The sequence below is a fragment of the Drosophila navojoa genome, chromosome 3 (genome assembly GCF_054131105.1).
Source record: "Drosophila navojoa isolate 15081-1374.11 chromosome 3, UAZ_NAV_1.0, whole genome shotgun sequence".
Lineage (NCBI taxonomy): Eukaryota > Metazoa > Arthropoda > Insecta > Diptera > Drosophilidae > Drosophila > Drosophila navojoa.
In genome coordinates this window covers 14,218,419-14,231,784 of record NC_142891.1, presented here as the reverse complement: position 1 = coordinate 14,231,784, position 13,366 = coordinate 14,218,419, and the positions used below count along the sequence as shown (strand labels likewise).

General features: G+C 42.8%; 6 protein-coding genes and 2 non-coding genes across 8 annotated transcripts; 4 read left to right on the top strand and 4 right to left on the bottom strand.

The window, feature by feature from the left end:
- Positions 1-336: 336 nt before the first annotated feature.
- LOC115563054 (uncharacterized) lies at positions 337-2,081 on the bottom strand. The gene has a single exon (XM_030385426.2). It carries the CDS (start codon positions 1,114-1,116, stop codon positions 484-486), a length of 633 nt encoding a protein of 210 aa, XP_030241286.1. The 5' UTR covers positions 1,117-2,081; the 3' UTR covers positions 337-483.
- A 906-nt stretch (positions 2,082-2,987) lies between these two features.
- LOC115563056 (uncharacterized) lies at positions 2,988-4,423 on the top strand. The gene is made up of 2 exons (XM_030385428.2): positions 2,988-3,399; positions 3,473-4,423. Exon 2 carries the CDS (start codon positions 3,678-3,680, stop codon positions 4,185-4,187), a length of 510 nt encoding a protein of 169 aa, XP_030241288.1. The 5' UTR covers positions 2,988-3,399; positions 3,473-3,677; the 3' UTR covers positions 4,188-4,423.
- A 378-nt stretch (positions 4,424-4,801) lies between these two features.
- LOC115563044 (uncharacterized) lies at positions 4,802-6,661 on the bottom strand. Its single transcript, XM_030385412.2, has 4 exons — positions 6,495-6,661; positions 5,980-6,441; positions 5,283-5,918; positions 4,802-5,221 (listed from the first exon to the last, which is right to left on the bottom strand). Exons 1-4 carry the CDS (start codon positions 6,511-6,513, stop codon positions 4,896-4,898), a joined length of 1,443 nt encoding a protein of 480 aa, XP_030241272.1. The 5' UTR covers positions 6,514-6,661; the 3' UTR covers positions 4,802-4,895.
- A 272-nt stretch (positions 6,662-6,933) lies between these two features.
- Ski6 (exosome complex component Ski6) lies at positions 6,934-7,728 on the top strand. The gene has a single exon (XM_030385422.2). The coding sequence runs from the start codon at positions 6,934-6,936 to the stop codon at positions 7,681-7,683; it is 750 nt and encodes a 249-aa protein (XP_030241282.1). The 3' UTR covers positions 7,684-7,728.
- Positions 7,676-8,960, bottom strand: mRF1 (mitochondrial translation release factor 1). Its single transcript, XM_018111336.3, has one exon. It carries the CDS (start codon positions 8,912-8,914, stop codon positions 7,733-7,735), a length of 1,182 nt encoding a protein of 393 aa, XP_017966825.2. The 5' UTR covers positions 8,915-8,960; the 3' UTR covers positions 7,676-7,732.
- Positions 8,961-9,268: 308 nt separating this feature from the next.
- LOC108658856 (actin-binding protein IPP) lies at positions 9,269-13,207 on the top strand. Its single transcript, XM_030385389.2, has 5 exons — positions 9,269-10,148; positions 10,218-10,409; positions 11,226-12,070; positions 12,127-12,382; positions 12,452-13,207. Exons 1-5 carry the CDS (start codon positions 9,705-9,707, stop codon positions 12,584-12,586), a joined length of 1,872 nt encoding a protein of 623 aa, XP_030241249.1. The 5' UTR covers positions 9,269-9,704; the 3' UTR covers positions 12,587-13,207.
- Positions 10,546-10,663, bottom strand: LOC115563073 (U5 spliceosomal RNA). Its single transcript, XR_003980285.2, has one exon. It is a non-coding gene; the product is annotated as a U5 spliceosomal RNA (small nuclear RNA).
- On the top strand, positions 10,863-11,057 carry LOC115563071 (U2 spliceosomal RNA). Its single transcript, XR_003980283.2, has one exon. It is a non-coding gene; the product is annotated as a U2 spliceosomal RNA (small nuclear RNA).
- Positions 13,208-13,366: the final 159 nt, after the last annotated feature.

Below are 13,366 nucleotides of genomic sequence, written 5' to 3'. Positions count from 1 at the left end.
AAAAAAAATATTGCAAAAAACTTCATCGTACATTTTTTAAAAATTAAATAACTAAAAAAAACCTAAATTTTGCTGAACAAAATTATTGGCACACCTAAAAAAAAATGCATGTATATCAATAGCCGATGAGCTGAAGCAAATAAAAATGATTTCAATAAAATATGCCATTTATATCAGCATGGAAATTATAAAACTGCCGTATCAAAATCATGAATACAATCGTTGATAAACCTGGAGTATGTGAAAAACTTTGTTGTCAAATAATTTCAACTAAGCTAATTAGATTCGTTTACCTTCAACTACTTTACATAGAAACATGTCAAAAGTCGTCAAATATAAATTCTTTGCAAATATCATTTATTCATGGTCAACAATAATAAATAAATAAAACTTTAAAAGTTATCACAAAGTCAATAATAACCTAATGCTATATATAAATAAACTAGCTACAGTAAATCTTCCTTAATTGGGAAGTTTGTCCTTCTAGCGCCTCGTGGCCGTTGCCTGCTGTTGGGGCCAGGTTTGGTGGGTCTGCTGCCCGAGCTGCAGGCTCTGCTGGCTGCTGTTGGGCAGGGCAGTTTGAGACGCGGCCATCGTCTGCTGTAGGAAGCGTACGTAGTAGAGACTCAAGCGTACTTGCTGCTCCAAGTTGGCCTCGTGCTGCTGGCGGAATTGCTCGTATTGCTGCTCCATGGCCAGCTGCTTGGCTTGGCGGGCCCGGCGGCTCAGCAGGCAGGCCAGGGTGTTGCGGTCGCGTCGCTGCTGCGCCTTGGGGCTGCGTAGGCGTGGCGTGTGGGAGCGCACCATGTTGGCATGGTAGGTGGTGGCCACTGCATTCGGTGATGGACGCCGTGGTGGCTGTTCCACTGCTGTTGCTGAAGTGACTGTCGCTCGGGGCTCGTCCAGCCAGGGACGAAAGAAACGACGCTTGGCGGGCAGCTCCATAATGAAAACCACATCATCGTCTGTCTCCTCGTCCTGGCTGCGCTTGCGCTTCAATGCAGAGAACTTTTTGTGTGCATAGTCGGGGGTGGTTATCGTAGCAGAGTTATCCATGCTGGCAGATGCAGTTGATGTTGTTCTTGTTCGCCGTCTTGATGTCGACTGTGCTGCCATTGTGCTGGGCGTAATCTTTTATGCAACATTAGGTAATGGATATCAAAGCGTCAAAGCAGGCCGGCGGACAATTTCCCACCAATCCCAATCCCTGTGCCAGGTATTTCCCAATCAACTTCATTCATCCCAACGTGTGCCTGCGCTTCGAGCTAATCACCTTCAATGTAACCCTCGAGCATTCTTGGGCATTCACCTACCTGTGCTACCCGCTATCTTCTTGTTGTCGTCACAAGGGCAGGTATGCCGTCCGTTGGCCTGGCCTAATCCGCCGGCTGATGCTGGCATTGCATTGCTTGCGTTAGTTAAGGGCGTCATAAACCAGTTGTCCTTTTTTCGACTATTTGTATCGCCAGCGATTTTCACTGGAAATACCTGTTGAGTGAGCAGAGACAGAGACAGAGCCTCAGCCAGAGCCAGGCAGTATAATCCTGGCGCTCATATGGCCACGATGTCTGTAAGCGCATTGTTCGGCTTTCTTTGTGGCACCTGAAAAGTTTTATTGTTGCCGTCGATCCGCATTGCATTTATGACTTCAGCTTGTCCAGCTGAAAATGTTATTCTTCCCAAAGGTGTTGGGCATCATTACTGAATACCCGAAAGAGCCATATATATGTATTCTCATATATACAAATATTTCGTCTTGGTGTTAGTTGCTCTTGCTCGAAGTGTGTGCGTTTAGAATTATGTCGGATTTTTCATTGAATGGCTCGTTGTTAGAGTCTTGTCCATTGATTTATGTAGTCACTGCCGTGCGACAGCTAAGCGGATTTATCTTTAGGTGGGCTTGAGCTCTGCCCTCAACAAATGCTGAGCACAAGAGCCGGGACATCAATTGTAGAGCCTCAAGCTGAAAGATTGACATATTGTTTAATTACAATGATCTGATTCCACCTTCTACAATTAACCGGAAAGAATTGCTTTAGCAAATGTAGTGCAGTCTCCAATATTTCAACGATTATGTAACTGGAATGCACTCACACAAACCTACCAGGAAATGATATCACCAAGGCTGACTTCTAAGAAAGGTGAACCGAAAGAAAGCAGTAAGTGGAAAATGTTGTGAATGAATCGCGTGTTATATGATTGATGCACTACATGACCTTTCTCACAGACCTTCTTCTATGGGCTTTGATTTTGTAGTTTTTGTTTCCTCCATAGTCAATGCATAATACAATCCGTAAGGATCCCACGATCACGAATTCAATTTTTGTTATCAATTAATTCTCCCTTATTGCAATTGATATAATTTATATTTACACGTTTTGCTAGTGAAATACTTTTATTTTAGAATACCTATTTGAAGAAGTTGATTTTTAGAACTTGTTAGTAGGTTTGGTTCAAGTTGTTTCTTTTATTAATAAATATATATATAGATACTAATTAAACTAGCGTGAAATTCATATCTACTTTTCAATTCTTCTTCAATCAAGCAATCATCAAAAGATATAAAATATATATATGCTTTGATATTCTTCGTTAAACACATAGATGTTGAGATATAACAGAATTTCTAATTTGGTTTAATATATGTATATGACAGTTAAAACCCCTACTTAATAAATATTTAATAAAACCTTGCTGATAAGAATCCATAAGTTTACGAACTCAAATTTATATTTTATTATCAACAAAATATTTTATTATAATTTAAAACCAAATGTTTTGCTAAAATATATTTGTATTATTATCATTTTATTATTCTTTAAGAAATCAATTTATTTTGCTATTGCCCCTCAAATTTTATTGCTTTGATAATTCAGAGTTTAAATAGTAATCAAATTATAATAATTTTTGGAAAGACAAACCCTTAATTTGATCCAATAATAAGATCTCTAAATGCTTGAAAATTTGTAATTCAGTCACATATGCCATCCATTGTGCATTAAAAATCGACGCAACCTTTCGGGAAAATCCCAATAAATTTCCATTCAATTGGCCATTGTCAGTAAGCCGTCGAGGCGCAGCATCTTGGAATGCCGTCGAACTTAATGAGCCAGATTAGCGGTAAGCGAGATAAGAATCAAGAAAGCGCTGAGCCAGAGCCGACTCTGGCTATAGCAACGGGATCTGCGACCTCATCAAAGAGCATACCGTGTACGGGGCGCAGGCGCTGCCTGAATGTGCATCTTCTGCTGAAATTTTCCTGAAGAAAATACCAGGAAAATTGGAATAAGTGCAGGCGAACAGACAGCCAGCAGAGAAGGTGCTCGTATGTCTGTAGGTGCGAGCCGAGCACCACTGGGCAAATGAAAAATTAATTACAAAAAGGACTTGGCCAAGCAGGTAAGCTAGTCAGCCTGCGAGCAGTTCATATATATATTCTAGAACAAATCCTTTTCTTTTTATGACAATGCAGACCTTTTGTCAACGAAGTTTTTCCCATAAACAAGACGCAGCTCACCTTAATGATAATTTTGCTGGGCGAGCGCAGGTAGCCAGCAGCCCAGTCGACTATAAAAGCAGGTCTTGCGCAGCACAAGGAGCACAGTCAACAGACAACCACCAAAGTAACAACATCACATTCTAACAAACTAATACGCACAAAAATACTCAGATATACGATGGCACCTTCACAAATGGATTATCTACAACACGAAAGCGCGACGAGTGCCGGCGGTTACACTCACAAAAAGTTCAATACGGGCTGTTATAAGCACAAGAAATTCGGCAAACGCGACAGCAGCAAAAGTGACACGCCCACGACCGCACCATTATTCCGTCCATATGCACTGAGCGATAATACGCCACGAAAGCGTCGTCAGGAGTCCGAGCAACGACAAGGTCAACAGCAGCCCCAATACCAAATGCCACCGACGCCACCAACAACACCACCTCAATATCAGCATCAACAACAGATGCAACAGCATCTAACATATGCACAGCCAAACCAGTTCTACACGCCCACAGCCACAGCCACGCCTACGCCAAGCATCAATCATCAGGCATTCGCCTATATGCTGCAAAAGCAACGGACCGTTCTCCAAATGCGCCAATTGCTGAGCATCAATCCGGATGCAAATACCTGGCCAGCACACTTGCGCAACGCCCTCTACTCCATGCTGCAGCAATGAAGGGAATAAATGGGAGCCGCAATCGGTGGCATCACAGAGATGATGGCCACCAACTTGGTGATTTGCCTAGCAACCAGTGATATAGAAATTTAAGTGCCTCACAGATTGTATATGATATGAAGACAGGAATGAATGAAACTGATCTAGACGTAGTAATAATTGTACATAAACTATTTAATTAAACCAACAACTTAAAGAAAACCAAATAAAATATTTTAGTTTAATGTAAAAAAAAATTATCCGCTTTTAAATTGGGTGCTAAATGTCAAAGATTGGGCTTTAGATTTTATGCAATGCATATGAATTATTTGAAAATTCAAAGAGTCGTTCATTGTACATGTACAAGTGTTTGCTCCAATGTTCAACTCTGGTATTTATATATTATTTTCAGTGCTAGATTTGGCAAGAAGAAGACAACCAAGACATACTATGTCAATCGGAAGTGCTCTGTCGATGTATGAAGATTTTTCATGTGCGAATCAAATATAATTTCATAAGTAAAATAAATAATAAAATCTGGGTTATCTCTTAATATGATGCATACATTACGATCCACTATCATTAAGATTCACATCAATTAGAAAAGTTAATAAATATTAAATCCGGCCAGTTCATTTAATGTGCATTGTATTTGATGATTGCAAGCATTTACTTTTAAACTGATTTAAATAGAACTCTTAAACAATTACTTTAGGGTTGACTTAAAATCTACAGAGACTTATTAAATCCCAGGCGATCGAAAACCGAGTTCGGTTGACCCCTTGGCCTATTGCCGGCATTCACGCTCGAAGTTCGCCGTGGTGCGAAATGCGGCTTTTCATCGCGCTGCTGATTCCGATGCGATGTTGGAGGCTGTGCAGCAGTTGCCGTCGTGCCCAGACGCTTGTGCACCGGCAGCGTATCCTGTCGTGTAAGCATCTCATCGCTGCGCATGCGTATTGCCTTTCCTTTCACAGGGCTAAGGCGTGCGCCTGGTTTCTTTGGCGGAGACGCTTTGAGATTGTATGTTTTGCGTGTGGCATGTAGCTTAGATACTGTTGACAAAAAAATTAATTAATAAACATACATAAAAGCATTTACAGCAGCAAAGCTCACCCATGCCCAATCGGGACTTTATGTTACGCGCAAATTTGCTATTGCCACGCGCTTTATATGGCGTATTTGGTGCAATTTCTCGCACTTCCGCAGTGGAGGCAAATTTAACAATTTTCTCAACAGGTGCTGCCATAACAACATCCTGTTCACTTTCGCTGCCTTCGCTGTCTAAATCACTGGCAGTCTCTCTTAAATCATCATCATCCATGCTGTCATCATCGCTATCATCGCCGCATTTCAATGGCACCTTGTGGACAAGCATCACCTTCTGCTGCGATCGTACCAGTGGCGCGGCTGTAGTTTTAGCCTTCATTATTGACGTGTTGCGCTTGACGATATTGCCTCCGGTGGTGCTTTTACTGTTTTTCAAAATCGATTTTATCTCCTTGGCCACAACTGTATTTTGTTGTACTGACTCCAAGGATTGCTTGCCACCGAGCCGTGCAAAGACCGAGTTATTACTAGAAGTGGCGGTTACCTTGCCGCTAGATGCCTTATGAACGCCGGTGATGTGCACGCGCACGTTACTCTCGGCGCTGCTGGAGACAATGCCTTCCTGAGCATCATCGCACTTACTCTTGTGTAAGCGCGCAAAAACGTCGGTTTTCTTGGTGCTAGTAACACGATCCGAGTATACTGCAATATATTGAAAATTGAATATAGTCGCCCGGCGGTTATCAACATCACCATAACATACACTGCTCCCGCTTAGCCAGAATTTGCTTGCTCCGCTCTGTTGTGCCCGATGGCAAGGTAACTTTATATTTGCCTTCATGCTCCGGCAGTACGCGTCGCGCGGGCTTTGTTGGTGGTGAGCTTCTATTGGCACTGGTGTTGACAGCTGTGGGTGCTGATATCGGTTTGCTGCTAGGCGATTCAGCTGATGCACTAAGTAGGTTTTTGGTCTTGGCCGTGGGTTTGGGCGAAGGCGCATCTGTTATGAGTACTTTGTCGAGTACATGCTGGTCGCTGACTTGTTTGGCATGACGCAATATTGCAATTATGTCGCCCATAGGCGTGATGCCCATCTCACGTAAGTATTCCTTATTTAAATCAAGCAACATGTCGTCCTGTATGCGGTTTTCAACAAATATGTGAGCATAGCTGGCCGCTGCTGGGGACGGAATTCCCCCGGCATTGAAAAACTTCACCCATCGTGCTGAAATAGAGTTGTATTAGTATTCTCCAAATACAATTGACTCTTGTACGAACCTGCACTTGACTTTGACATATCTTTTGAAGAGAGAAGCACTATTTCAATACTTATTCTACAACTTTATTTTTATTTTTCATACAGTGCTGTAGTTGTATTGTTTGGAATCAGTTCATCTGAACGGTTCCGGGGAACAAACTGACAAACGACATTGTTCGTTTTGCTTCAACCAACTTAAGCTTTTTTATACAATTTTTATGACACAAATCTCATGGATCTTCAAAACAATTAACAAAGACTTAAATAAAGTAATTTATATTTTCTTTCGAATGTATATGGTTACACTCCGTTGCCTCCCTGCAAATATATCGATAACATAATATGCAAGCTTCGATAGACAAATTATTAAACAGCTGACTTCAAAGAACCATAGAAGATCAAAAAGCAGCGTAAACAACGTTGTTGCACGTGCGGCATTTAATTAATATTATTTGGACCATGTCGACTCGTATGGAACTACTTAGTGAACAAGGATTGCGTCTGGATGGCCGCCGACCGCACGAGCTGCGCCATATCAAGTGCAAACTAGGTGTATTTGAGCAGCCTGATGGCAGCGCCTACATGGAACAAGGAAATACAAAAGTTCTGGCAGCCGTGTACGGACCGCATCAAGCCAAGGGGAAAAAAACAGAAGGCAACGATCTGGTTATAAATTGTCAATACAGTCAGGCCACGTTTTCTACTTCGGAACGTAAAAATCGGCCGCGTGGTGATCGGAAATCACAGGAGTTTAAAATGTACTTACAGCAGGCGCTAAGCGCAGCTATCAAATCCGAGTTGTATCCACGCTCTCAGATCGACATATACGTGGAAGTTCTGCAGGCGGACGGTGCTAACTATGCTGTTTCCCTAAACGCTGCCACTCTGGCTCTCATCGATGCGGGCATATGTTTAAACGAATTTGTTGTTGCCTGCACGGCATCCCTAAGCAATGCCAACATTCCGCTCACTGACATCTCACACATCGAAGAGGTCTCCGGTGGTCCCAAGCTAACCATAGCAGCATTACCTACTGCCGAAAAGATTGCATTTATGGAGATGAGCGAACGCTTTCATATTGACCAATTAGAGACGGTCATAGAGACCGCGATGGCCGGTTGTCGCGAGATTCGAGACATTCTGGAGTCGGCAGTTAAGGAGCATCTTATTCACATTGGCAGCGCAGCCGATTGGGCGCGCGTCTGTTAAAATAAAGCAATTTTATTAAACTTTTCCTATTTCAACAATTTACAATTATTTAGTTTCTATCTACTGCTTCCTGTGGCGGTGGCTGCCACGTTTCCAGTAGCTGCACTAGAGCCTGCTTGCGGTGTTCTAACTGAAGGCGCTCAATCAAACCACTCAGCTGCTGACCGCCCTCCAGGAAGCCAGGAAGATTGTGCAAAGTGCCACCCTGCTGTACTCGATGATCCGTTACACGGTCTTGCACGAAATTGTACGTTCGAATCTTTTCGTTACGGTTCAGATTGCCTTGCTGTGCCTTACGGGTAGCCTTTTTACTCGCCTCAGCACTCTGCAGCTGCTGCTGTATAAGCTTTGCCTGCAGTCGCTTAAGCGCCACCTCGCGATTCTTCAGCTGAGATCGCTCCGATTGTGATTCAACAGCTATTCCCGAGGGTAAATGTACAATTCGCACAGCCGAATCTGTAGTGTTCACGTGTTGTCCGCCAGCGCCGCTGGCACGTTTCGTCTCAATCTTCAAATCCCGCTCTGCTATTTGCACTTGCACATCAGCCGGCCTTGGAATTACAGTTATGGATGCAGTGCTGGTGTGGATTCGTCCAGATTTCTCAGTGGCCGGCACACGTTGCACTCTATGTACCCCCGCCTCGAAGCGCAGCCAATTGTACGCCTCCGGATCGTTAACCTGCAGATTAGCATGACGCAGTCCACCTATGTCGGTGGTCTCACGGTCAAATTCTTCATACTCCCAACCCATGTGGTCGAAGTAGCTGGTGTACATGTCATATAATTCCTGGGCGAACAGCATGGCCTCCTGTCCACCGGCACCAGCGTTCACCTCAAATATCACCGCTGGATAGTCCTCGTCATCGGACAGCGCAAGTAGCTCTTGCAGCATATCCTCCTCCTGTTTACGCAACAAATTTGAGTACACATTGTTTTCTTCTTCCATAAGCGCACGCATATCCTCGTCCTTCTCAGCTGCCAAATCCTTCTCTGATGTTATATTGCGTTGCAAGGCTCTGTGCTTCTCCAGGCTGTTTACAACGGGGTCCAAACGGGTCAAGCGTTCATATAGGCTGTTGTTGCCGGCTGCATTGACGCGCAGCGTATAATATTCTTGACGCAGGGATTCCAAGTATGATTGCAACTTTTCGTTCTGAAAACTCAACGGATCTGTACTTGCCCATCGACGCACTAGACACTCACACCGCACTCTCAACAATTTACGAAGCATTTTTATTTTAAGCAAATAATAACAGCAATTCTATCTTTCGTTGAATAACTGTTTAACTAACCCATCATATGTTCGCTGAAATGCTTCATAGCAATGAGAGCGTGTAAGAAAGCATATAACCGTTTGAAATGTTTACAAACAGCTGTTCGGTTATGGCGAGTTAAATAAATATTTTTAAAATTCATCTCAAATCATAGTTTTCAGCTAATTTTTATTTAAGGGAATGTTTTTAAGCTATTATATATATATATATACAAAAACAATATAACGGAGTGCTCTCAAATTTTGAAATGTATTCAATCAAACATTTTCTTTCAGCAAGTATTAAAATCTTTGGGTGCCCACATCTGCGTAGGCTGTTGCCAGAGTTGAGTAAAAGTTTATATATTTCTCATTCTAATGGGCTCGTTCACTCGCGAAACAATTATTTAGTTATTATTATATTTAGCCATATCAGTGCAATAGAAAGTACTTTTAAATTACTTGAAAAAGCCCACAGTATAACAAACACAAATAATAACAATCTGTGCAACAAATATGTGCAAGATCCATGTATAGCTATTTTCAGTTATGCATGCGTGTGTGTGTGAATGCGAGTGCGAGTCGAGTGCCTGTGTGTGTTTGTGTGTGTGATGTGTTGTGTGCTTGATTAATGAAAACAGTTGTGTTCGTAGTGGTGTAAAGTGCAGCAATAGCAATTAAGTTTAATTAAATAATAAATTGGATGTGAAATAGCTGCCAGAGTGCATTTACATAGAGTCAGCATAAGTCGTAGCAAAAGTATAACGAGATGCCACCACTGAAAAGCTACTCCATGCACCATGAATTCAATGCAAATGCAAATTGTCACAACGGCAATGAAAACACCACCGATAACGATAACGATTACTTCAACCAGCCTGCTACTGCATCTGCTACGTCTGCAGCTAGCACCCAACGCACAAATCTACCCTCTTACTGCAACGCCCAATACCCATTCAAGGTGCTATCTAATCTAAACCAGTTGCGGGAGCAGTCACGCTTCTGCGATGTCGAAATTGTTGCAGGCGAATCAACGTTCAATGCACATCGCGCAGTGCTGAGCGCTGCCAGCGCCTACTTCGAGGCCATGTTCAGACCCGAATTGGGCCTTAATGAAGTCAAGCAGAAATCAGTGGTATTGCATACAATTGATGGCGATATACTACACATACTCCTGGACTTTATCTATACAGGGCGTTGTGAAATTACGCAGGTAAATACTCACCAACTTCTTGTCTGCCAGATGTGAGTTCTATAATCACATATCTTCCTCCTCTCTTAGTCAAATGTTCAGGAATTGCTCGCCGCCGCGGATATGCTTCAACTGAACGAAGTTGTTGACGGATGTTGTGAATTTCTGTGTCGCGAACTGCATGCCACCAATGCACTGGGAATATTGCGGTTTGCAGAAGCACACAATTGCGAGTCCCTAGCAAAGAGTGCAATGAACTTTGTGCAGGCCAATTTTCCAGCGGTAAATACAAAATGCTTTATTATTAAATTGAATACACTCTGTTCTGTCAAGATTTTTCCTGCGTAGTTGTATTGCAAAATTTAAACACTTTAGCAGCATCTAATTGCATTTAACATGTATTATACATGGCCTGGGGAAAGTTTCCTCCAAGCTCTTCTAAAAATTCTTATAGACTCATTAGAGTGTTCCTCTCCACGGAAATCTTTAGTAAAAGGCGAAAGATTTATTCGACAACTGAAGAGAAACCAGAGTAACATGAACAGCAAATGTCCTGCGGTAGTCCCAATGTTCACTTAAACCATTTGCGAATTCTATTTCAACAAGCATTCAAAGCACCCTTGAGGTAGGCAATAAAAACTCTGTTTAGGATATTTCATTCACTCCACCTTAATAATTCTCAACCGGCTCTAGCAGTGCAATGGTGTAGTGCTGTGAGTTTAGCAGTGTAAAGTTATCGCTTCTCGGCCTTATGGCTAAGATCAAAGTGTAGTATCTGTTCTTATCAGCTTAACATCTGATAGTTTCTCCATTGGAGAACAACAAATGTTAAACTGATTTTTGGAAATAGACGGATGGCTAGGGGCTTGCTCCACCTCTGTCGCGGGTTGGCCCGGTATTGCAGTACCGCCGGGATTCGGCCCAAATAAGTAATAAATATCAACCTCACTGAAGTGCGGTCAAGAACAGTCTGATTAATATTAATTAATGTTTTATGTTTATGGGAATTGGACATCCGTCGATAATTTTTAATTTATTCAATGGCAATAGTTTTGCTTAAATGTATTTATAATTAATTTCTCTATCCGCTGCTTGTAGATAACGCTGGAGGACGAGTTTCTGGAGACGCCGCAAGCTTTGTTATCGCAGCTGCTTAATTCGGAGTTACTACGCGTTGATTCTGAATCACAAGTGTTCCAGGCGGCACTTCGTTGGATTAAACACGATGTGACGCAACGGCGCTGCTATGTTTTTGATATACTGTCGCATGTCCGCATGGCCTTGGTGCCCGTGAAAGTAATCGATAAGGCTTTGAAGGATGATTGTCGTGACATGTCTGTGAAAATCGCGTTACGCTCCATTTGTCGAGATATTGCCTCGAAGCGCGGCCAACTGGTACCACTGCGCGTCTGTCCACGGCAGCTGGCAAAGAAAAATATCTACATTATTGGAGGATCACATCGCGATACGCCACGTACTTGGAACTCGGCGGATTGCACTTTCGAAACGGTGGCCAAATTCGATATTTTCCGCCGCGAATGGACTGAGACGGCGCCCATGGAAGTGGGGCGCATTCTGCCGGGCGTGTCGGCACTGAATGGAAAGATTTATGTGGTGGGTGGTGAACGTGGATCGCAAATTCTGGCCAACGGCGAGGTGTACGATCCACAAAACGATATCTGGCAACCAATAGCACCGATGATAGTGCCCCGCTGTGAGTTCGGATTGTGCACCATGGGCGGCAATTTGTTTGCAGTGGGCGGTTGGATTGGTGACGACATTGGCGGCACAATGGAGTGCTACGATCCGGAGAAAGACCTCTGGAAACTGATTGGCAGCATGCCGCAACCACGATTCAGCATGGGCGTCGTTAGCTTCGAAGGGCTGATCTATATAGTGGGCGGCTGCACTACGACTACCAGACATTTACCAGATTTAATAAGGTAAGTAACGATAATATATGTATTGATAAGCGACTTTTAAAGGCATCTCGTTCCAGTTACAATCCCGTGACCAAGGAATGGACGCAGCTTGCGCGCATGCAAACAGCACGCTGTCAAATGGGCGTAGCTGTGCTGGATCGCTACTTGTATGTGGTGGGCGGGAGCAGCATCAGCCAGGACATACTTAGCTCTGTGGAGCGCTACAGCTTTGATGATGATAAGTGGTCGACGGTGTGCGCACTGAACGTTCCGCGCGCAATACCAGCAGTGGCTGCCGCCGATGGTTTACTCTATGTAGCAGGCGGTGATCAGGTGAGTTACTGACACACATACTCTATAATGATCATTATAAATTGATGAATCTTTATTGCTTTTGAACAGCCTTGCGAAGTGAACTTTTATCGTGCACAAGTAACAATCAGCGCTGTGGAATGCTACGACCCACTCTCAGATACTTGGAAGAATTGTCCTGACTTGCCGGTTAGCCGATCCGAAGCTGGCGCCGTAGTTGTGTAAGAAGCAGCATCACCAGCAAGTAGTCCGCGCTTGCCCAAAGTCCAGCAGTCTTACGAATCTTATTTTAAGCACATTTAATATGCCCAGCCAATCACACCAACTATTTTCTCTTTGAAAGTTGAACGTAGTGCTATCCAACCAAAGCTAAAAAGCTAATGAGCTTTGTTGAAGTTTAATGTATATGAAACGTAGCTCAGCTATTTACACACCCAGTTTAGTATTATTTTTAATAGTTAGTCTGGAAAGCAACAGCAAAAACACAGCACAGCACAGCCGGCATCTGATCGTTCCGTAGTAGAAGTTCTTTTGAATAAATACGAAAAATAATAAAACCGAAATTAATGTGGCAAAGATGTTAATCGACGTATCGTAATTGCTGAAAAAATTGTTCAACTCAAGCCTATTTAAAGTTTACGTTATCAAATGAAATTAAATTATGTGAAGAAATAAATAAAATATGTGAAATCGCCAGCATTGTTGGCGCGTTCTTGAAAAGTGCGTGCTCGAATAACATTGTAACTGTATCATTAAAATGTACCAAAAACGAAAAGGAAACATTCAAAACAAATTGTATTAATAATAGGTGTATTTACGAATAATAAACATACGACTAAATCAAAATGGTTGCTTTACTAAAAACATTCCAGCCTCCTCCCCAAAAAACAATTTCCTTTCATCGGTACCCGTTACCAACAACAACAACAGCTGTCGCCTTGAGCATGCGTCGACGAATTTGCGTTCAGTCGCTGCTCAATTTAATAACTTAAGCTAAATATTCTG